The 23,310-nt window shown below is 37.6% G+C and overlaps 2 protein-coding genes across 2 annotated transcripts in view; one reads left to right on the forward strand and one right to left on the reverse strand.

The window, feature by feature from the left end:
* Positions 1-23,310, reverse strand: part of SLC49A4 (solute carrier family 49 member 4) — an 84,708-nt gene that overhangs the window by 39,353 nt on the left and 22,045 nt on the right. Inside the window, exons 3-4 of the mRNA XM_043873964.1 lie at positions 16,341-16,606; positions 6,524-6,653 (exon numbers count right to left, since the gene is read on the reverse strand). Coding sequence (XP_043729899.1) covers positions 6,524-6,653; positions 16,341-16,606 — 396 coding nt within the window. The remainder of the gene's footprint in view (positions 1-6,523; positions 6,654-16,340; positions 16,607-23,310) is intronic.
* LOC122675360 (EKC/KEOPS complex subunit TPRKB-like) lies at positions 18,068-18,669 on the forward strand. Its single transcript, XM_043873965.1, has one exon. The coding sequence runs from the start codon at positions 18,107-18,109 to the stop codon at positions 18,632-18,634; it is 528 nt and encodes a 175-aa protein (XP_043729900.1). The 5' UTR covers positions 18,068-18,106; the 3' UTR covers positions 18,635-18,669.

The following is a 23,310-nucleotide window of genomic DNA, read 5'->3' on the forward strand; positions in this document are numbered from 1 at the left end:
CCTCTTGATGAAAGTGAAAGAGGAGAGTGAAAAAGTTGGCTTAAAGCTCAACATTCAGAAAACTAAGATCACGGCATCTGGTCCCATCACTTCATGGGAAATAGATGGGGAGACAGTGGAAATAGTGTCAGACTTTTTGGGGGGGTGCTCCAAAATCACTGCAGATGGTGATTGCAGCCATGAAATTAAAAGACACTTACTCCTTGGAAGGAAAGTTATAACCAACCTAGAGCGCATATTAAAAAGCAGAGACATTACTTTGCCAACAAAGGTCCGTCTGGTCAAGGCTATGGTTTTTCCAGTGGTCATGTATGGATGTGAGAGTTGGACTGAGAAGAAAGCTGAGCGCTGAAAAATTGATGCTTTTGAACTGTGGTGTTGGAGAAGACCCTTGAGAGTCCCTTGGACTGCAAGGAGACCCAACCAGTCCATCCTAAAGGAGATCAGTCCTGGGTGTTCATTGGAAGGACTAATGCTGAAGCTGAAACTCCAATACTTTGGCCACCTCATGCGAAGAGTTGACCATTGGAAAAGACCCTGATGCTGGGAGGGATTGGGGGCAGGAGGAGAAGGGGACGACAGAGGATGAGATGGCTGGATGGAATCACCGACTCGATGGGCATGAGTTTGAGTAAACTCCGGGAGTTTGTGATGGACAGGGAGGCCTGGCGTGCTGCAATTCATGGGGTCACAAAGAGTCAGACACGACTGAGCGACTGAACTGAACTGAACTGAACTGAATGACTCAATTTATATAACATTCCTGAAGTGACATTATGGTAATGGGAAACAGATTAGCTGGCTGTCAGGGGTTACAGAGCAGAGTGGGCGGGAAGTAGGTGTGGCTATAAAAGGGCAATAGGCAGGATCCTTGTGATGATGGAAATGTACTATATCTTTACAATATCAGTTGTTAATCTTCTGGTTGTGATATTGCACTATAGTTTTGTAAGATGTTACCACTGGTGGAAACTGGGTCAACGGCCCATGTTATTTCTTTGTATTATTTCTTAAAACGTCATGTGAATCTATAATTATCTCAAAATAAAGTTTACTTTTAAAATATAATAAGAGTTAGATATCATTCACAACAGTTTTTAAAAATTTTTTAAGCTATAAAATATTTAGGAATAAACCAGGAAGACCCAAGATCTCTATGGGTGGAGAAGGGAACACAGGAGGGCACAGAAGATGATTTAAATAAATGGAAACAGAGTCCATGCTGTCAAGTTAACACCAATTCATCTATAATTCAATGCAGTCACAATTAAAATTCTAGGTGAATCTTTAAAAGAAATCTAAGAATAAAGTTCATGGGGGAAAATAAAAGTCCTTGGAAAGCTAACTCATCCTTGAAAAATGTGAAAAAGGAAGTCCTTGTCCTACCAGATATTAAGACAAACTGCACACCCAGAGTAATAAATATAGTATGGTATTTGCTCAAGAACAAAGAGAGCAATGAAGGAAAAAAGAGACCCAAGACACAGAAACTCAACCTACAATAAAGGGGGCACTACAAAAATCAAATGGCTGAGGACTGTTCAGTGACTGGTACTAGTTCATTTTACAGAGAGGAAAAACCTCCCGGTATTTAATACCGTACACTAACACGGAGTCTAGGTAGACTGAACACGTAACTGTGAAAGAAAAAGAACAGAAAGTTATAAATAAGACATCCACTGAGAAAATTAGTAAACAGATGACATAATGGGAACAGATATTTGAACTTTTAAAAATCAACAGGGAATTTATATTTAGAATATGTAAATCATTAAGAAAAAGAAACTACCACTGAGACATGGGTAGAATCTATGAAGAGGAATTTACAGTAGATGAAATCTAAATGGCAAACAACTACATGAGAGTCTCAAACTTACTAATAACCAGAAAACGCATAATAAACAAAAGATATATTTATTTTTACCCACTAGACTAGTGAAAATTAGAAAGATGGATAACGTCAAGTTTGGCAAGCATATAGAAAATGGGTATTGCTGATGGAAGTATAGACAAGTGTAGGCATTTTTTTAGAGCAATTTGCCAATACTTGGCAAATTCAGCTTAAAACATCTGATGATAAAGCAATGCTGTGTGAGGTCTGTTTTCCAAAGAAGTCTTAGGTATACAGTGATGCATATTACGATATCACTGCAGTGATATCACTGCACTGTGATATCATTGTCACTGTGGTGACAATGAGCTGGAGGCAGAGTACACAATGGGAATGGGTATAAAAAATGTGATGGTTTCAGACCACAGAGTACAGAGAACTAGGTATACACAGCAGAGAGATGTATCTTGAAAACAGAGCACTACTACCACAAAATCAGAGTTATCCAGATAGCATGTGCCTTCTGATGGAAGAAGACAGCATGAGGTAGTTCTGTAAAATCAAAACCAAAACCTGAATTAGAATGCAGTTCGAGCTAACAATTTATAGGAAATACAGAGGGCAGAGGGGCAAACTACTCTACAAAGAGATGATCAACACATTCCAGACCTTGGAGACAGAGAGCTGGCTCCTCAACAAACAATTACAAAGAAATGAGAGGGAGATGGAAGGAAACCTAGAGATTATAAGGCATTTGAGCCAATTGCAATGCATGGATCCAATCCAGACCCTGACTTAAACAAACAAAAAGCACTTATGACATTTATGAGACAATTGAAATACCAATTTGATAGTAGCAAACTACTGCTAAAATGTTTTCAGTGTAACAATGGTAAGGTATTTATGGAACGTTTAAAAGAGTTCCTATCTTTGTAACACAAACATGTTAAAATATATATGGATGAAATGATTTATCATTTGGGATTTGCTTCATGATACAGGAAAAGGGAAGTGTACAAATGAAACAATATTGGCCACAAAGTGGTAATTGTTGATATTTGGTTATGTGGATATGGAGGTTATCCTGTTCTACCTTCCTATTTCCAAAATAAAAAGTATTTTATAAAAACCACATAGTGTTTAGTGAAAAAAGTCAAACAGAATGAGATACAAAATATGTCACTGTTTAGATAAAAATAGAAGCATACAAAACAATACAAATGTTACAAAAGCACAAAGAGATACACATAAAATGCATTTGAAAGGTGGCCTAGGTAGGGAAAAGGGAATGGGAGTGAGAGATATAAAGAAAAGAATGAATGAATGAATGAATAAAGGTGTTCATGTATCCTGAAGCAAGGAACATGTTCAACTTAACTCTCTACTCTTTTAAGTCTAAAAGCCAAAAACAACCACCATCATCAAAGATTAAACTGATACATAAAGGGAGAGAAATGTTTACATTAAGTTACACAGGTTATATACATCTGAAGTGATGGGAATCATGTGGACAGTAAGTAAATAATGGAAACTCTGAAGCGTAACCAATGATTTTTTTTTCTGCCTAGACAATGGAATTAGAATCTAGAGAAGCAGTTATTCTGATTAATCTAGGAAGCAATGATATCAGAAGTTCTTTGAAGGACCAGGGATTTGAAGTACACAGGTAGGTTAGGGAAATGGACCATGGCATGTCCAAAGAAGTCCCCTGGAGAGCCTAAAGCAGAAGTAGGCAATCCTGCAGAGTAAATAAATGAACATGGGAAGAGAAAAAGGAATGTTAGGCACTGGGGTGCTGCTGCTGCTGCTGCTAAGTCCCGTCAGTCGTGTCTGACTCTGTGAGACCCCATGGATGGCAGCCCAACAGGCTCCTCTGTCCCTGGGATTCTCCAGGCAAGAGTACTAGAGTGGGTTGCCATTGCCTTCTCCGAGGCACTGGTGTAAAGGGGTTTTAATCAAGAAGAAAGATCTTATACTCTGTAGTTTAAACAGAAAATAACGATCTTGACTCTAGGGTAATTAGAAGCAAACACAAAGTGGTTTGTTGTGGTCAAAGTGATCATCATTTTAAGTTGTTTTTTCCTTCTCAGAACAGTCTTTTTGATAACTCCTTACCTTAAAACCCTGCTATGACCCCTCACTTCCCACAGAATAGTTTGAAATTATTAGGATGGCATAATCTGACCTTAACCTACCTCTCTAGCTTACCTATTGCTCTCTAACCTCTAACTTTGCATGGAGAAAAACTCGGTTAAATAGCATTAGGAAAAAAACAAACCTATCATTTTAACTCTCAACTTACAAATGTGTGCCACTGATCACAAGTCAACTGAACTAATATTATTACTTTACCTATTATGTGGAAGGCAATTTACTAGATGCTGTAGATGTGGTTTTCAAAACTTTTTACTATATTCCAGAGTAAGAAATATTTACTTAGTGACTTACAGTACACAGAGATTCAATATCTACGTACTGAAACAAAAGTATCACTCCAAAATATGTATTATTTTTATGTGTGATATAATAATAGTTTCTGTTATATTTTATTCCTTTCTTTTCTTTTTTTAATTTTATTCCTTTCTATTCTGTTTAACAAGAAAAGGTGGTCGGCCTACTAAATTAGTTGGCTGTAAATCAAAGTCTGAGAAACAATGTTACATAGCTATGCTACCTAACATGGTAGTCACTTGTGCAATGTGGCTATTGAGTATATGAAATGTGACTAGTGCAACTGAGGAACTAATATTTAATTTCATTTCATTTTAATTAATTTAAATTCAATTTAAAAACACAGTGAAGAGAAAATTTCCATTAAACACAGCTTTACTTTTTGGCAGAAGTACATTTCACCTTAACCGCTATACTGAGTAAGACACTACTGTAGTGTGTACACGGTAGCATATGCTGTTTCTAATATTATAAACTGTCAATGATCTTATCGGTGTCAATGAACTAACTAACTCAGTTCTAACTTTTTTTACACACTAACACTGTAATTTGTTTATGAATATTTTACGCAGAAAGAAAATATATGTGAGACTGAAAATATGTTGCAAATTTCACAATGGTAAATGTAACTTATTGCAGCAGAGTAAAAATGATGTGTTGTATAAAAAAATTTTTAGGATAATTAGGTGGATAATATTAAGGGATATGTTCAACAAATACACAGTGAATTTTATAAGAAGCTTCTTCCTAAAGTCAAAAATGAATCAAGACAATTAGTTGTCTGAAATCTGAATTCAACATTTTTAATTGATTTTTTACCAAATATGAGCCTATACATTGGTCAACTATAAAATGGTTTGGATTTCTGCCCAAAAACAAAAACATTTTTAGATGGAGAGATGGTAAAGGAAATTATTTTATCTATGGAAGTTTTGTTTAAAATTATGAAGAGAAAAAAGTATTCTACAGAAGTAAAAGATCTTCAATTAAGGCCCAAACAACTGCCTATAGAATATAAGACCTTTCAAATAATATCAAAAATGTGTTGATTCAAAATTTGATAAATTGCAAGTAGTTATCTTTAACTTTAGATAAACAGTGCAATATGGGAGATACTGTTCAATGAAAACTTTAATAGTAAACTTAATGAAATCTAACTGCAGACCGAGTATTTCTAATGTAAATTGAGATGTGCTATAAATATAAAATACACACTGGATTTCAAAGATTTTCTATGAATAAAAGGATATAAAGCATCTCAATAATAATCTTGGTATACTATGTGTTGAAATAATACTTTAAATGTACTGAGTTAAATAAAATATTAATAAATATTATTAATACTATTAAAATTAATTTTACCTGTTTCTACTTATTAAAATAAGTCTACTAACAGATTTAAAGTTACGTATGTGGCTCCCATTATATTCCTGTTGGACATTAATATAGAGGATACAAAGATAGTTCTTGACCACAAGCAACTTACCATCTGTGGGAGATAGGAAGACTAGAAAAGAAAGAACTAACCACAGAGAGTTGTTGATGAATCAATAAAAACTCATCACAACTAACTAGAGAAAAAATTCAAAAGATAAAATCTAGTGGCCCAATTACAAATCACAATCACCGGTGATGGTTTGCATAGCCAAGGAATCAAATTCACTACTGGGCCTTCAAGTATTTGAAGTCTTCAAGAATATAATCTAATTACTTTTAAGTTGTACCAATAAACAATTAAATTTCTCAAAGTATGATCCCACTGGAGGTTCAAGATGATTTTAAGTGATATGAAACAAATATTATTTATTTTATTTACTGTGCATTAACTAGCACTTGTTTATTTTAATATGTATTAAGAAATATATAATGAATAAAATAATTTGTGTATTAAGAAAAAGATAATAATCACATAAGACCCATGATTTCACACCACTATGTGATGTTTCCTTATAAAAGAAAATTATTTAAATAAAAGATTTGATTTTAAAAATATTAAGTAAATAACAGTATAGGGGTTAATACAGAGAAAGCAAAAGTTATAAAGGTTTTTCCTTTAAGCAATCTTTTAAGATAGATTTCTGATAGGAAATCCCTCTAAAATATTTAATCAATATTTTATCAATTATTTACAGCCTGATAAATAGGTTGTTGAAAAACTACTGTCTTAAATTATCTGAGATAAATGTGAAATTATCCTAAAGGTGCTAACCAAAACCACTCAGTGACTTTAAGTATATTTACCTTAATAACCTACAAAAGCTCCGTCGATAGCTCAGCCGCTGGCTAGCTGCAGCAACACTGGGAGGAAGAGGTGGCCGAGGTGGGAAATAAGCTAGAGTTGCAGAAAATAGTAAGCAGACACCTCCGAATTCTGAAAAACAAAACAAAAACAGTAAAATACTAATCAGACAACATAAAAAGTTCAACATTTCAAGTATTTCTTTAACAAATATTCATTGAGCTGATGCAGCTTTAGATATATTGTTGTTGCTCAGTCACTCAGACGTGTCCAATTCTTTGCAATCCCACGGACTGTATAGCATGCGAGGCTTCCCTGTCCTTCACCATCTCCTGGAATTTGCTCAAACTCATGTCCATCGAGTCAGTGATGCCATCCAACCATCTCATCCTCTGTTGTCCCCTTCTCCTCCTGCCTTCAATCTTTCCCAGCATCAGGGTCTTTTCCAATGGGTTGACTCTTCCTATCAGATGGCCAAAGTATTGGAGTTTCTGCTTCAGCATCAGTCTTTCCAATGAATATTCAGGGTTGATTTCTTTTAAGACTGACTGGTTTGATATCCTTGCAGTCCAAGGGACTCTCAAGAGTCTTTTCCAACACCACAGTTCAAAAGTATCAATTCTTCAGCACTCAGTCTTCTTTATGGTCGAACTCTCACATCTGTACATGACTACTGGAAAAACCAGTTGACTATGTGGACATTTGTCAACAAAGTAATATCTCTGCTTTTTCATACACTGTCTAGGTTAATCATAGCTCTTCTTCAAAGGAGCAAGTGTCTTTTAATTTCATGGCTGCAGTCACCATCTGCAGTGATTTTTGGAGCCCAAGAAAATAAAGTCTGTCACTGTTTCCATTGTCTCCCCATCTATTTGCCATGAAGTGATGGGCCCAGGTGTCATGATCTTCGTTTTCTGAATGTTGAGTTTTAAGCCAGTTTTTGACTCTCCTCTTTCACCTTCATCAAGACGCTCTTTAGTTCCACTTCATTTTCTGCCATAAGGGTGATGTCATCTGCATATCTGAGGTTATTGATATCTTTCCCAACAATCTTGATTCCAGCTTGAGCTTCATCCAGCCCAGCATTTTGCATGATATCCTCTGCATACAAGTTTAATAAGCTGGGTGACAATATACATATATAGATATATACAGATATATCTATAAATGTATATACAGATAAATACAGATAAGCAAATAGTTATATACAGATAAGCAAAATATAGTACTTGCCTAGACAACAGCCCAGTCTTGTGAGAAAGATTGACATGCAAAGATATAACTTTCAGCAGGTAAGAAGTCATACAAGGAAATAAGTATGGCAGACTTATGGTATGGTACACTACATAAAAAGAGGATTGAAGCAGTAAACAAATGTTACTCTATGGAGAAAACCCATTAAAAGCCAACAGTATTATCTATAACAGAGATCTTTAAACAGGCCTAGGATGATTGTTTTATAAGCATGGTCCTCAAAAATAAAGACTAGGCTAGAAAATTGGTAAGATTAGGACAGGAAAAGGTTTGTTTGATCAATGGTAGGATATTCTAATGCTTTGTGTAGAACAGACTTAATATATAGGCTTTATGTGAAATCTGAACAAGACAGGGAAGCATCCAAAAAAAAAAAAAAGAAAGAAACCAAGAGACAGCAAAATTTAACAAACACAAGACTAGCTAATGTAGGCTATTAAACAATCAAAGAGCTTCCCTGGTGGCTCAGTGGTAAAGAATCTGCTTGCAACTCAGGAGCCACAAGAGATGCAAGTTTGATCTCTGGGTTGGGAAGATCCCCTAGAGAACGGCATGGCAACCCACTTCAGTATTCTTGCCTGGAGAATCCCATAGATAATGGAGCCTGGTAGGCTACAGTTCACAGGGTCACAAAGAGTCAGACATGACTTAGCACACACACGCATAGGAAACAAAGAAAAGTAAAATGAACATCTGATCAATCTTAGTTTGGGCACTATTATAGAAGGAAAAGTTCCTAGGAGTCCTGATCTTTCCCTCCAGAATTCTGGCACATGGAAGTCCCAGCTTTTAACTGTGCTCAATTTAGTAGAAAAGCATGACTCTAATAGAAAAGTCAGAAAACCTTGGCGTATAGACCAGTATACCCCATTAGTTAACTTATAAACTGAATGAATTCCTTACACTTTCTGGGCCAATAAAGGGAATAGATTAAGTGATTTCCAGATGTTCTTTCAGTAGGATAATTCTAACTCTAGGGCTATATTCTTAGCAAAAAGGTACAATATTTCTATAAGACACTAACCACAAACAATGTCTTTATTTTTTGTCAACTTAGGAACAAATTTAATGTATTGTTTTAATTTACAGTCCTTTTATTATGAGTGAAAATGAATGAGCATCTTCCATATGCTTATTGGCCATTTGTGTTTCTTCTGTGATAGCCTTATTTGTATTCTTTGTCCATCTTTCTACTGGCATTTTTGTAAACAGCTTCACTGAGATATAATTCACAAGATATATAATTCACAAATTTAAAGTGCATAATTCAGTGAGTTTTACAATCATCACCACAGGTTTACAACTTTTCCATCATCCTCCAAAGAAACTCTGTCGGTCAGTTCAGTCGCTCAGTCATGTCTGACTCTTTGCGACCCCAAAAACTGCAGCATGCCAGTCTTCCCTGTCCATCACCAACTCCCAGAGCTTCCTAAAACTCATGTCCATCGAGCCGGTGATGCCATCCAACCATCTCATCCTCTGTCATCCCCTTCTCCTCCTGCCCTCAATCTTTCCCAGCATCAGGGTCTTTTCCAATGAGTCAGCTCTTCACATCAGGTGGCCAAAGTATTGGAGTTTCAGCTTCATCATCAGTCCTTCCAATGAATATTCAGGACTGATTTCCTTTAGGATGGACTGGTTGGATCTCTTTGTAATCCAAGGGACTCTCAAGAGTCTTCTCCAGCACCACAGTTCAAAAGCATCAATTCTATGGTACTCAGCTTTCTTTATAGTCCAACTCTCACATCCATACATGACTACTGTAAAAACCATACCTTTGACTAGATGGACCTTTGTTGGTAAAGTAATGTTTCTGCTTTTTAATATGCTGTCTAGGTTGGTCATAGCTTTTCTGACAAGGAGCAAGCGTCTTTTAATTTCATGGCTGTAAGGGAAGCCCATTAATAATACTGCTGCAGAGTCCATCTGCAGTGATTTTGGAGCCCCCCAAAATAAAGTCTGTCACTGTTTCTATTGTTTCCCCAACTGTTTACCATGAAGGGATGGGACCAGATGCCATGATCTTAGTTTTTGGAACGTTGAGTTTTAAGCCAATTTTTTAACTCTCCTTTTTCACTTTCATCAAGAAGCTCTTTAGTTCTTCTTTACTTTCTGCCATAAAGGTGGCGTCATCTGTGTTATCTGAGGTTATTGATATTTCTTCCAGCAATCTTGATTCCAGCTTCTGCATCATCCAGCCCAGCATTATGCATGATGTACTCTCCATATAAGTTAAATAAGCAGGGTGACAATATACAGCCTTGACATACTCCTTTTCTGATTTGGAACCAGTCTGCTGTTCCATGTCCAGTTTTAACTGTTGCTTCTTGACCTGCATACACATTTCTCAAGAGGCAGGTATGGTGGTCTGGTATTCCCATCTCTTTAAGAATTTTCCAGTTTGTTGTGATCCACATAGTCAAAGGCTTCGGCATGGCCAATAAAGCAGAAATAGACGTTTTTCTGGAACTCTCTTACTTTTTTGATGATCCAGTGGATGTTGGTGATTTGACCTCTGGTTCCTCTACTTTTTCTAAATCCAGCTTGAACATCTGGAAGTTCACAGTTTATGTACTATTGATGGCTGGCTTGGAGAATTTTGAGCATTACTTTGCTAGTGTGTGAGATGAGTGCAACTGTGCGGTAGTTTGAACATTCTTTGGCATTGCCTTTCTTTGGGATTGGAATGAAAACTGACCATTTCCAGTCCTGTGGCCACTGCTGAGTTTTCCAAATTTACTGGCATTATGAGTGCAGTACTTTCCCAGCATCATCTTTTAGGATTTGAAAGAGCTCAACTGGAATTCCATCACCTCCACTAGCTTTGTTCATAGTGATGCTTCCTAAGGTCCACTTGACTTTGCATTTCAGGATATCTGGCTCTAGGTGAGTGGTCATACCATCGTGGTTATCTGGGTCATGAAGATCTTTTTTGTATAGTTCTTCTGTGCATTCCTGACACCTCTTCTTCTTCTGCTTCTGTTAGGTCCGTACCATTTCTGTCCTTTTTTGTGCCCATCTTTGCATGAAATACTCCCTTGGTATCTCTAATTTTCTTGAAGAGATCTCTAGTCTTTCCCATTCTATTGTTTTCGTCTATTTCTTTGCATTTCCTGATCACTGAGGAAGGCTTTCTTATCTCTTCTTGCTATTCTTTAGAACTCTGCATTCAATTGGGTATATCTTTCCTTTTCTCCTTTGCATTTCGCTTCTTTTCTTTTCTCAGCTATTTGTAAGTCCTCCTCAGACAACCATTTTGCCTTTTTGCATTTCTTTTTCTTGGGGATGGTCTTGATCCCTGCCTCCTGTACAATGTCATGAACCACGGTCCATAGTTCTTCAAGCACTCTGTCTATCAGATCTAATCCCTTGAATCTATTTCTCACTTCCACTGTATAATCATAAGGGATTTGATTTAGGTCATACCTGAATGGTCTAGTGATTTTCCCTACTTTCTTCAATTTAAGTCTGAATTTCACAATAAAGAGTTCATGATCTGAGCCACAGTCAGCTCCCAGTCTTGTTTTTTCTGACTATATAGAGCTTCTTCATCCTCGGCTGCAAAGAACATGGTAAATCTGATTTCAGTATTGACCATCTGGTGATGTCCATGTGTAGAGTCTTCTCTTGTGTTGTTGGAAGAGGGTGTTTGATATAACCAGTGAGTTCTTTCGGCAAAACTCTTAGCCTTTGCCCTGCTTTGTTTTGTACTCCAAAGCCACATTTCACTCCAGGTATCTCTTGACTTCCTACTTTTGCATTCCAGTCCCCTATAAAGAAGAGGACATCTTTTTTGGGTGCTAGTTCTAGAAGGTCTTTAGGTCTTCATAGAACCATTCAACTTCAGCTTCTTCAGCATTACTGGTCAGGGCATAGACTTGGATTACTGTGATATTGAATAATTTCCCAGCCCTATGGAATCATTAATCTTCTTTCAATCTCTATGGATTTGAGTACTATGGACATTTCTTACAAATGGAATCTCATAATATGTAGTCTTTTGTGATTGGCCTCTTTTACTTAGCTTATTATTTTCAAGATTCACCCATGTTGGAGCAGTACTTTATCTTTTTTGCCAAATAATATTCCATTGGATGGATATATCACATTTTAAAATCCACTTAGTTAACTGACATTTGGATTGTTTCTACCTTTTTACTATAATGAATATAGTTACTATGAATATTTGTGTACAAATCTCTGCATGGATGTATGCTGTCATCTCTTTAGGCATATACCTGGAAATAGAACTGGTGGGTCATATGGTAATTTATTTTTAACATTTTGAGAAGCTGCCAAACTATTTCCAAAGTGGTTGTACCCTTTTATATTCCTACCAGCAATGTATGAGGGCTCCAATTTCTCCACTTTCTCCTCAACACTTGTTACTGTATTTTCCATTTTATTGATTATAGTCACCCTACTAGGTTGTAAAGTTTATCTTGTTACAGTTTTGATTTGCATTTTCCTAATGACTAATGACAATGAGTATCTTTTCATGTGCTTGTTAGCCATTTGTATATCTTCTTTGGAAAAATGTCTATTTCAAGTCTTTTGCCCATTTGTTAATCAAACTGATTTCTTGTTGCTGGATTCTAACAGTTTTTTAAAATATGTTCTGGATACAAGTTCCTTATCAGATATATGATTTACAATTATTTTCTCCCATTCTGTGGGTTGTCTTGTAGCTTTGTTGATGGTATCTTTTGAAGCATAAGATTTCAATTTTAATGAATTCCAATTTTTCTATTTTTCTCTTTTGCCATTTGTATTCTCGGTGTCCTTTTTAAAAAGGATTCACCTAACCCAAGTCATGAACACTTATTCCTATATTTCTTCTCAGTTCAGTTCAGTCACTCAGTTGTGTCCGACTCTTTGTGACCCCATGAACCACAGCAGGCCAGGCCTCCCTGTCTATCACCAACTCCCAGAGTCCACCCAAACCCATGTCCATCAAGTTGGTGATGCCATCCAACCATCTCATCCTCTGTCATCCACTTCTCCTCCTGCCCTCAATCTTTCCCAGCATCAGGGTCCTTTCAAATGAGTTAGCTCTTCGCATCAGGTGGTCAAAGTAGTGGAGTTTCAGCTTCAATATCAGTCCTTCCAATGAACACCCAGGACCGATCTCCTTTAGGATGGACTGGTTGGATCTCCTTGCAGTCCAAGGGACTCTCAAGAGGCTTCTCCAACACCACAGTTCAAAAGCATTTTAGTTCTTTCATTTAGGCTTATGATCTATTTTGAGTTAATTTTTATACATGGGGAAAGGAAGGGATTCAAATTGATTCTTTTGCATGTGGCTATCCAGTTATTCCAATATCACTTGTTGAAAAGACTAATTCTTTCCCCTTTGAATTAGCTTGGCACTGTTGTCAAAAGTCAATTGACTATAATAAAAAAGTTGAAAAGTCATTTCACTATAAATGTAATGGTTTATTTTTTTGGATCTCACTTCTGCTCTGTTGATTTATATGTCTGTCATTGTATCAGTACCATGTTGTCTTGATCAGTGCAGCTTTGTAGTAAGTTTTGAAACTGGGAATTGTGAGTTCTCCAATGTTATTCCTTTTCAAGGCTGTTTTGGCTATTCTGAGTCCCTTGCATTTCCATACAAATTTTAGGATGTTTGTCAATTTCTGTAACAAAGGCAGCTAAATATTAATTGAGATTGTATTTAATTTGTAGATACATGTGGGGAGTATTACCATCTTCAATATTAAAACTTCCAACACATGAACAGGATGTCTTTCCATTTCTTTAGGTCTTCTTTAATTGTTTCCAACAGTGCCTTATAGTGTTCAGAGTGCTAGTTTTATGCTTATTTTCTTGAATTTATTCCTGAATATTTTATTCTTTTTGAGGCTATTGCAAATGCACTGTTTCCCTAATTACATATTTGGACTGTTCATTACAAGTGTATAGAAATACAGTTGATTTTTATATATTAGTCTTGAATCCTAAAACTTTTTTTCTTAGGATGAGCTTGTTCATTTTTGCTGAATTTGTTTTTTAGATCTATTAGTCTTTTTTAGTAATTTACAGAGGATTTTTATATATTCAAGATCATGCCATTTTCAACAGAGATAGTTTTACTTCTTCCTTTCTGATCTAGACGACTTTTACTTCTTTTTCTTACTCAATGATCCTGTTCTTGGGGGGATGCATTTAGTCTTTGACCATTAAATATGATCTTGTCTGTCTATGGGTTTTTCATAGATGCCCTAATATTATTAGGTTGAGGGAGTTCCTGTCTATTTCTAATTTGGGGATGTTTTTATCTTGAAAGGGTGCTGGATTTGTCAAATGCTTTTTTTTCCCCATCTATTAAGATGATCACATAGTTTTTCCTCCTTTATTCTATTAACATATTATATTAATTGGATCTTGAGTGTAAAACCAACTTGTATTCCAGGGATAAAACCCATTTGGTGGTGGTATATAATCCTTATCATGTTACTAGATTTGGTTTGCTAGTATTTTGTTCAGGACTTACGTGCCTATGTGTATTGGTCTACAGCTTACTCATAATGTCTTTGTTTGCAATAATTTTAGTTTAAGAATCATTAATCTTTTAAGGTCATGATTCTAAGCAAACTATTTTTTAATGGAAAGAAGGGTCATGGGACATTACCTCAGGGAAACAAATGGGAAAATATGAAAGCACTGAAGCAATAGCTGGAAGCTTTGAATAGGGATTTCTGCTTGACGGCCTGGGAATCATTAGCCAGAGGATGTAGAGCATTAATACATGCCCAATAGTGCCTAAAATCCAGTCATTTCTAAAAGACACAACAACTGCCTAAGCTTTCAATAAAAAGAAATGATACAACCAAAATAAAGTTTAAAATTTGTTTTACCTACTTTCGGTTTTATTATTCTTACATTTCAGCTTCTTTCTGTAAAAAGAGTGAATTGTCTACAGGGAGCTTTATTTACCACCACCACCTCTAATTTCACTTTTACCTCCTCAAAATCAGATTTTTGAGATATAAATTCCATCATATAGCTCTCTAGTGTAGAAGTCCCTGGCGTGTGGCCTTTGCCTACAACCTGGTGAACTTCAAACCCTTTACCTCTGCTTAGAAGGCTTGCGTGGCCTGACTTACCTCTCTAGCTCCATCTTTCACCACTCTAACCAGATCTAAGCCACTCCGGGCCTTCAGCTGCTTGACTGTAGCAGGCTCTCCCCTCTTACTGGAGGTTTCTCCCCCATGGTACTCTCTCTCTAATCTGTTCTTCCTTCTGCCCATTATATTTGGCTAATTCTCTCTCATTCCGTAGGTTCCAAATTAGATTATCTGCCTTCAGGAAGCTCTATTTGACCTCCAAAATCTGGTTAGGTGCTTCTCCTCTGAGCAATCAAAGCAATTGTAGGTCTTTTGTTTTAGCCCTTAGCACCTTGTTTTACAACTGCTTGTTTGTCTGTATGCTTTGGGACACTGAAAGTCCTGTCTGGGCAGAAACTATGTTTACCTCAGTGCCTAGAACACTTATAGATGATAGGAGCTCAAAATATGTTTGTTAAGTTAATAAGTAAATACATGAACTAATACGAAGTTCATCATAATCTGGTCCTTTACCTTTTCCGTCTCATTTTCTGTCACTTGCTACCTACACCCAAACACATACTTACACTACTCTCGTCACACAAAATTACATGCAGTTCCCTGGACATACTGAGCTCTCGTATACCTTCTCTGCCCTTCTATGAGGGACACCTTAACTCACTTGAACATTCAGTGAACACCTGTGAAATTCTTAGTTTTAATTATCACATTCCTAGTGAAGTCTTCCCTGACTCCTCAACTTCTCCCCAAAGCCAGGTCAGTTAGGCTTCCCAAGCTCTGTATATCCTTATTTGTACTGTAATGACCTCATCAGTGATCTTGCCAATCCCCAGTGCTTACTATGGTGTTTGGTACATACTGAAACACTTACAAAAAGTTTTCTGAATGTAGAAGGAAATAATGAACAGGCGTATGGGGAGAGGCAATATACTTAAGATTTAAGAGTGGGCTAGGGCTTGAGTCTAAAATAAAGAGAAAGGACCTAGAAAATGTTTTGAAAAGGTCAACATCCCTTATTAACAGACTAAACATACAGAGTAGGAAATGAAAAGGAAAATCATGGCTGATCTACGTTTATGAAGTTAGAGAACACGGCCAATAACAGGAAACTACAGGGAGAAAATGGACTTAACACCTACTGATAGAGGCTTAACAAATATGTATCATGAACTGTTATGCTCAGTTCTTTTACACTGATATCTAGAAAAGACTCTAGACAAGGTGTTATACAGTGCTTAACTGTAAATGGATGGGAAGAGTAAAGTTAAGAAATAACCTTTCATGTAGCAATAATACATTTTAAACTTACTACACTTCCTAGAAAGGGTAAGTTTTAAATAGGCATCTCCATATTATATAAAAGGTAAGCACATATATGAATATGTATGGATTAGTCCTCTATTTTATAAGAAATGATCTGGTATACAAAAAGTAGAGTGAAAATGACAGGGATAAAAGACAAAATATAACAGGAAGAAAATAAACTTTGAAGTACCTGCGTATAATACAGTCTCTATGAGATCTTTAATGTGGGCCCTGCTATTCTCTGAAGCAAGAAGAGGTGCTGTCCCATTGGGAGCTGGAACGACAAGTGGTCCAACTAAAAACGCACAAGCTCCCCCGAGGTAACTGAGCATCGACGCGATAGCTGTGGCAGTGGCCCGCTCGTCTGCAGAGAACCATGTTGTGGAGAGGAACGGAGCTGCGTTCATTACAGTTGGACCTGCCAATCCATTTAACAGCTGTCCTCCATGGATTAGTCTGGAATCAAACAAATTAAAAGGCTGTGAGGTAGCTAAAATAGGCATCTTCTAGACAAAAAGAAGTTAGCCAACAGTGTTTACTACAGCAATAAGAATACATATCTATAAAGAATAAGAGACACCTGAAAGGTGAAGTATGGTGACTCTCTGTGAGGGAAATCAAACACACCAATCTGATTCTCCAGGCAAGAATACTGGAGTGGGTTGCCATTTCCTCCTCCAGGGGATCTTTCTGACCCAGAAATCGAACCTGTATCTTTTAAGTCTTCTGCATTGGCAAGCAGGTCCTTTACCACTAGCGCCACCTGGGAAGCCCCAAATACACCAATAACTGCATATAATCATAATACAGCAATGCTGCTGCTGCTGCTGCTAAGTCACTTAAATTGTGTCCAACTCTGTGCGACCCCACGGACAACAGCCCACCAGGCTCTTCCGTCCCTGGGATTCTCCAGGCAAGAACACTGGAGTGGGTTGCCATTTCCTTCTCCAATGCATGACAGTGAAAAGTGAAAGTGAAGTCGCTCAGTTGTGTACGACTCTTAGCGACCCCATGGACCGCAGCCTACCAGGCTCCTCCATCCATGGGATTTTCCAGGCAAGAGTACTGGAGTGGGTTGCCATTGCCTTCTCTGGATACACCAATGGTCACCCCTTATTCATTTCACAAATATTTACTGAAGCCTGTGATTTGTGCCAGGTACCAAAGTAAATACTTTCAATAACCTTGTTTTATTTATTATCACAACATTATATGCAAGATATTATTATCTCCATTTATTGAAATGTGAAAGCTTTGGCTCGGAAATATAAAAAAACTTGCCCAAGTGCTAACAGGCAAAGCTGAGATTCAGACCCAGGTCTGACTCCCAATTCCATATCCTCGGAGACTGCCATTTATAGACACCTAGTAAGTGCCTCCAGCCCTACAAATAACACAAATGAGCTCAATATTTCACACATACTCTCTGCAGGATAACAGAAATACAAAAAAGGAAAAATAAACATTATAGAATCTTCTAATGGAAGAGGAACTGGTCAAGGAATCAGAGGATTTGGTCTGCACCTAACTACTTTAATGCTCCTGGGTAATATGTCTTTGTGGGATTCCATTCCTTCTCCCATAAAATGAAGAGATTAGTTTAATTTCAGTCTGCATGCCATGAGTATTTCTTACGTGAAGGTACTATAATTACAGATCCCTAGGTCCTTTCCAGTCTCAGACTTTAATTGCAAGGCTCAGTGAAGAGTAGTTCCTTGCCTCCATTTCATTTGTTCTTGTGCTCACCCTTCCTCATTACCATATTCTGTTCAGTGCTCTGTCCTGTTTCCTGATGAACACGGAACCTGAAAACCCTTTTCCCACATTTCTTTTTCCACCCCCAACATAAACATTCACATTCAAAAGTAGCCTTGAAGGAGAAAAGAAGTCAGAAGCTCAAAAAGTACAGAAACGAGATGGACGGGGACACGACGTAGCATCCTGCTTATCTATGAAATGCAGTTAACACATCAGCTGGACCTATTTCTTGAATACAGGGTGACCCTTCTGTTATTTAAAGATGTAAAAAATGCTGCGGGCTTGAGAAAAAAGGCCATGGAAGGTGCCATTGATGGCTCGTTAATAAATCCTACAGTGATTGCTGATCCATTTCAGGTAATTGTGGCTGCAAACAAAGCAGTTCATCTCTACAAACTGGGGAAAATGAAGACAAGAACTCTATCTACTGAAGTCATTTTCAATCTTTCCCCAAATAACAATATTTCAGAGGCCTTGAAAAAATTTGGTATCTCAGCAAATGATACTTCAATTCTGATTGCTTATATTGAAGAGGGTGAAAAACAAATAAATCAAGAATACCTAATATCTCGGGCAGAAGGTCATCAGGTTCCTCTGAAAAATCTCCCTGAAATAACAAATATTACAGAAGTCAAAAAGGTATATAAACTATCTTCACAAGAAGAAAGTATTGGAACATCATTAGATGGTATCATTTGTAGAATGTCAACAAAAGATGTTTTGTGAAATGACAGAAATATTAAAAAATTTTCAGCTTTTATTAAAAAAAAAAAAAAACAAAAAGCACAGACAAAAAAAGGGAAGTGAGTCAACCTCTTCTGCTTTGGAGGTAAAGGAAATGAAAGGAACAGTATACATGATATATATATACTACTTTTTTTCTGTTCCTTTTGCTTTTTAATCACTGTGTGGGTGTTAGATCTTCCTTTTAACAAGTACCACCTTGATAAAAGTTTTTTGAACGTAGAAGGGAAAATAAACAGGCATGTGGGTAGAGGTAGGGTTCTTAATGTAGAAGCATAAGTGAGTGGGAAGTAGAATATGTGAATTACGTCTGCTCAAACCTTTGTACATGTTGGAAAAATTACTTAAAGACAAAGTAGCTTCCAGAATCATTAATATTACTAAATTTAGGGAACCAAAGACATTTAAAAATATGCTCATGTAAGGGGAACTATTTTCTAAATGACAAACACAATTAAACTGTTTATAAACCAAATACCTCCTCCAAATGCCAGAGGATCCCCAGCTGTCACACAGCAATTTCATCACAGAAATATTCTTGAAACACTGTCATTAAGTGTTAAAGTTTTAATCATGACTCCCTTAATCATGACTGTGACGGTACAACAATCAAACAATGCATGATGGCTTATAATGGTAGCTGCTGTGACATTTAACTCCTTTAATGAGGTGTTCCTGAAAGACTCATCCCATCTAGAAGAAGGACTGGAATGAGCAAGTCTTATTATGCCTAAAGATTATGTTAAGAGTGGAAGGAGAACATGGAAAGAACAATCTATCGAAAAAAAGAACACTTGCCTGGTGACCCCGACTCAGGGGAACCAGGCTCGGTTCCTGGTCGGGGAACTAGATCCCACAAGCCACAACTAGGAGTTCACAGGCTGCAACTCAAGATCTCGTGTGCCAGAACTAAGACCCAGTGCAGCCAAATAAATAAAGAAGTATTTTTTAAAAACCCCTTGATAGAACAGAATGAATCCTAAAAATTAAGGTGTAAAACTCAAATAATTGACATGGCTCAACTTTTGCTACCTCTCAGTGGAATCAGGAAAAGATTATTTTCCAAGCAGCAAATGTACGTGTCATAGAACGTGTGAGCTTGAGATAATATGAGGATCACCGTAGTCCAGTTTACTCAATGCACAGATCAGGATATTTCTAACACATGTATACCTGCTAAAGTCATATCGAGAGCACATATCGTACTAAGGACAATTCGGATGGCTTCTAAGTCTAAAAGGTCACCAAACTTGGGATTGCTGGGGTCTTTGTGCATCTACAACATGGATTATCAAAGTGAAAAATCACAGTGAAAAACATGTTGATTTGGTGTTTAAAATTATTCTAATTTAAATAATTATCTGCTTTTTTTTTGCATTAAAAGTCATCATACATAAATGCACTCCTCATAAATGAGTTCAGTAGGAGAACTGGAACCTACAGGATCGGGGGTTATCCTCTGAATTCGTGGGAAATCTGGCAGGGAAATCCAGTCCCTGCTCTTCCCAGCATATTTAAATCTTCCAGAACTTAGTTCTCTTCCTTCCTGAACTTGTATCCTACAATCCCTCAGGACTTGTCACTTACTAATTGGTTATAAGCACTGCCATCTGGTGACCATGGCATAACACCAATCTGTAATGTAAAGATTATCATGTTTGCCTGACATAGGTTTCTGTCACCTACCATTAACTTACCCTGTTTTAAGAAATTAATTTGTTTGTAAAAATATATTTAGAAATAAAATTAAGTTACATATATATACATACACACACATATATAAAGTCTAGTTTTTCCATTTAATAGTAATACAAAATTAGAGGTATGTTTTTTCCTGAAAAAGTGTTGGCCCTAAGACACAATAAAACCATACAGAACATTACAATAAATTCTTTAGAAATGACAATTAAGAAGAGGAAATAATTATAAATTCTTCAATACAAGCTGTGTGTTGTTTAATTCATTCAACCAACATGTACTGAGTATTCACTATGTATTGGGTAGGGGCTGTGATAGCAATAGGTGCATGGGAATTTAAAATTAAAAAGCTAAAACTCTTTAAGTAGAGTAGCCAAAGAGTCACTTACCAGCACTATATTAGGAATATAAAGAAAAATAAGGCAATAACTAGTCTAAGCTTGTGAGGCCTGTGACAAGACTATCAATGGTGGTCCGCCTTCCTTGTCCTCTGACCTCTGACTGGTCTATAACACAGGGGCTTCACATGTTCACACATGGACCTGAAGGTCCAATCCCATGCAAGCTCCATCTATCCCCTTCCAAACAGCTGCCCCTTAGCTACCCTTTGGGCCCAGGGAGCACACCCCAGGGATGCAGTTCATCCTTGGAAGAACAGACCTGGGAAAGAGGCAGTGCATGGATTGCTGGGGTCTTGTGTAGCTAGAAAGTGGTGATGGGCAGGGCAGACTTACCTCTTTGGCTCTATAGACTCCTCACCCCACAGGGAATGGCAAAGCTGAGGGAAGGCCACAGTGGAATCCCCTCAGGCACGGAGTCTAGGACAAGGACTTGCTGGCACTGGCAACAACAGTGGGTACAGAAAAGAGATGGTTTGGAGGGCTGTTGAGGTGGTACAATAGGTATGGTTACGTGAATGACTAGATGTGGGGGGTGATATTCATAATTCTGTAAAAATGTCCAGTAAGTGCTTGACTACAGGTCACAGGCTAAGGAAAGAGGTCTGGGATGAGACATATATGATGGGGTTGAGGAAGAAACTCTGGAGGACCATAACTTTTAAACAGTCAGAGGAAGAGGAGTCTAGAAAGACAACAGAGAAGGAGCAATTACAGAGGTATGAAAAAATGAAAACCAAGAAAGGCTGGTGTCATAGTAACTAAGAAGAAAAGGGTTTTAAAAAGTGGAAAGTGAGGGGCCAATAGTTTCAAATCAAACAGAAAGAGGGTTTAACTGAAATGTAATCTCCTCGGTAACAAGGAGGTCTTCCATGATCTGAGCAGAGGCAGTTTCAGCAGACTGTTGAGGACTGAAGTCAGACGTGTAAGAAAATGGAAATTTACATTTAGACTCTTCATTCCAGTTGTTAAAAACAGATGCCAGAACAAGAACTAGGTACATAAGCTTAACAGTGTGAAAAGGAAAAACACGCAGCTTAAATGAACAGTCTGAACAGAAAAGTCTCTCTGCCTTCACGTGCTGAGAAAGAAATGCCAACTTGTTGTGATTGTTGTAATGCTTTCGAAGCACTCCTGAAAGAAGATGGCTTTCAAAAACTTGTAACTATTGATCTGAGTTGGGTGTTAAAAAAAAAACACAGAAAAACAAAAGAGGTGTTATCCACAATCTCCCATTAAGTAAAGTAGGTCTCATAACTTAATGTTAAGTTTTCTGGATCATCACTACATGCTTTAATTTTATTTTGCAGTTATCAACTAAGTTCCTTGTGGGTCAGGGCTGTGGTTTCTAAACTCCTCAGAGTGAGAAGAGAGTGGGGATGCTCTCTAGGATCCAAAACAGGGAACTGGGATCACGCGGTTCAAACCTCACAAGGTTCCACCACATACATCACATCAGTTCCACTTTTAGGTTTTAAAAAGCTTATAGTCAGCAAAACAAAACACAAATTTTCCCCCAAATTTGGGAAACAAAACTTTTAGAAAAAGACACTGAGAGTGGTAAGAGCAAGGTCAAGGCTTCAGCACTGTCTCAAGCACCGAGCATCACAGGAGGACAGGCAGAAGTTAGCAGTACAAGGACGTAGTTCTGGGCGGTAAGCTCTGGAGCATAAGGGAGCTTCTGAAGGAAGCTGACTGGTTAATTCAAGGGGTCTAACCCTGGCTTCCTCACCTGAAACTTTGCGCCTGATGAAGATGGGTAGTCATATATTGGTTAGGAGGCTGCAGGTGTCCTGACCTCTGCAGCTCAAGCTGTGACAGATGTGCAAGGCTTTCCTTCATCCCAGTCTCCTCTCACTGGTCCCTTAATTTACTCCCTCTCTTTCTCTCCCCCTAGCCCACCGAACTTCCTTTTCTTCCCTTCTTTCTCGGGTCTTTTTTCTTTGTCAATTTTTTTCTCCTTACCTAGCTTCTGCCTACTTTTGAGGCCTAGTTTGTGCCTTCCCCACAGGCCAGGTGGAAAACAGGGGAATTTCCCTAGTGGGCTGAGACGATTAGATCAGAGCTTTGGGAGTTTCTCCAGCACTGGTAGAATCAGGTGGTAAAAGCGAGGAAGTGGGAGCAGTCCACTAGCGTCAGTACTGCTGAGCCTGGGGACCCCTGCCATGGCTGGGCTGTTTGCCTTGGTCCTGTGCACATCAATCACTGCTCCTGTTGTGGACAGGCTGGGGCTCAGGGGCACGTGGTGTAGCACTGATGCACAGCTGTATTCCTTTTCATATGATTCAATATACTACAGCCTTTCAAACAAATGCCAACAGCTAAAGTTCAAACTGAAGACCTGTAAGTTCATGTTTTCTCATGAACTTGACATTTGAGCTTGTATGTAATGATATTTTGCATCCCAATCTTTTGCTTTCTGACATTCTGGAACAAATACCTAGGATTCTTATTTTCTACTTAGAATAATATGATGTTTCAGAATTAGAATTTTTATAGTTGGAAGAGACTTCAAATAGCAGCAAGATAACCTACTCTCTTCATTTTATAAAAAAAAAAAAA

Source organism: Cervus elaphus, chromosome 19 (genome assembly GCF_910594005.1).
Source record: "Cervus elaphus chromosome 19, mCerEla1.1, whole genome shotgun sequence".
NCBI lineage: Eukaryota > Metazoa > Chordata > Mammalia > Artiodactyla > Cervidae > Cervus > Cervus elaphus.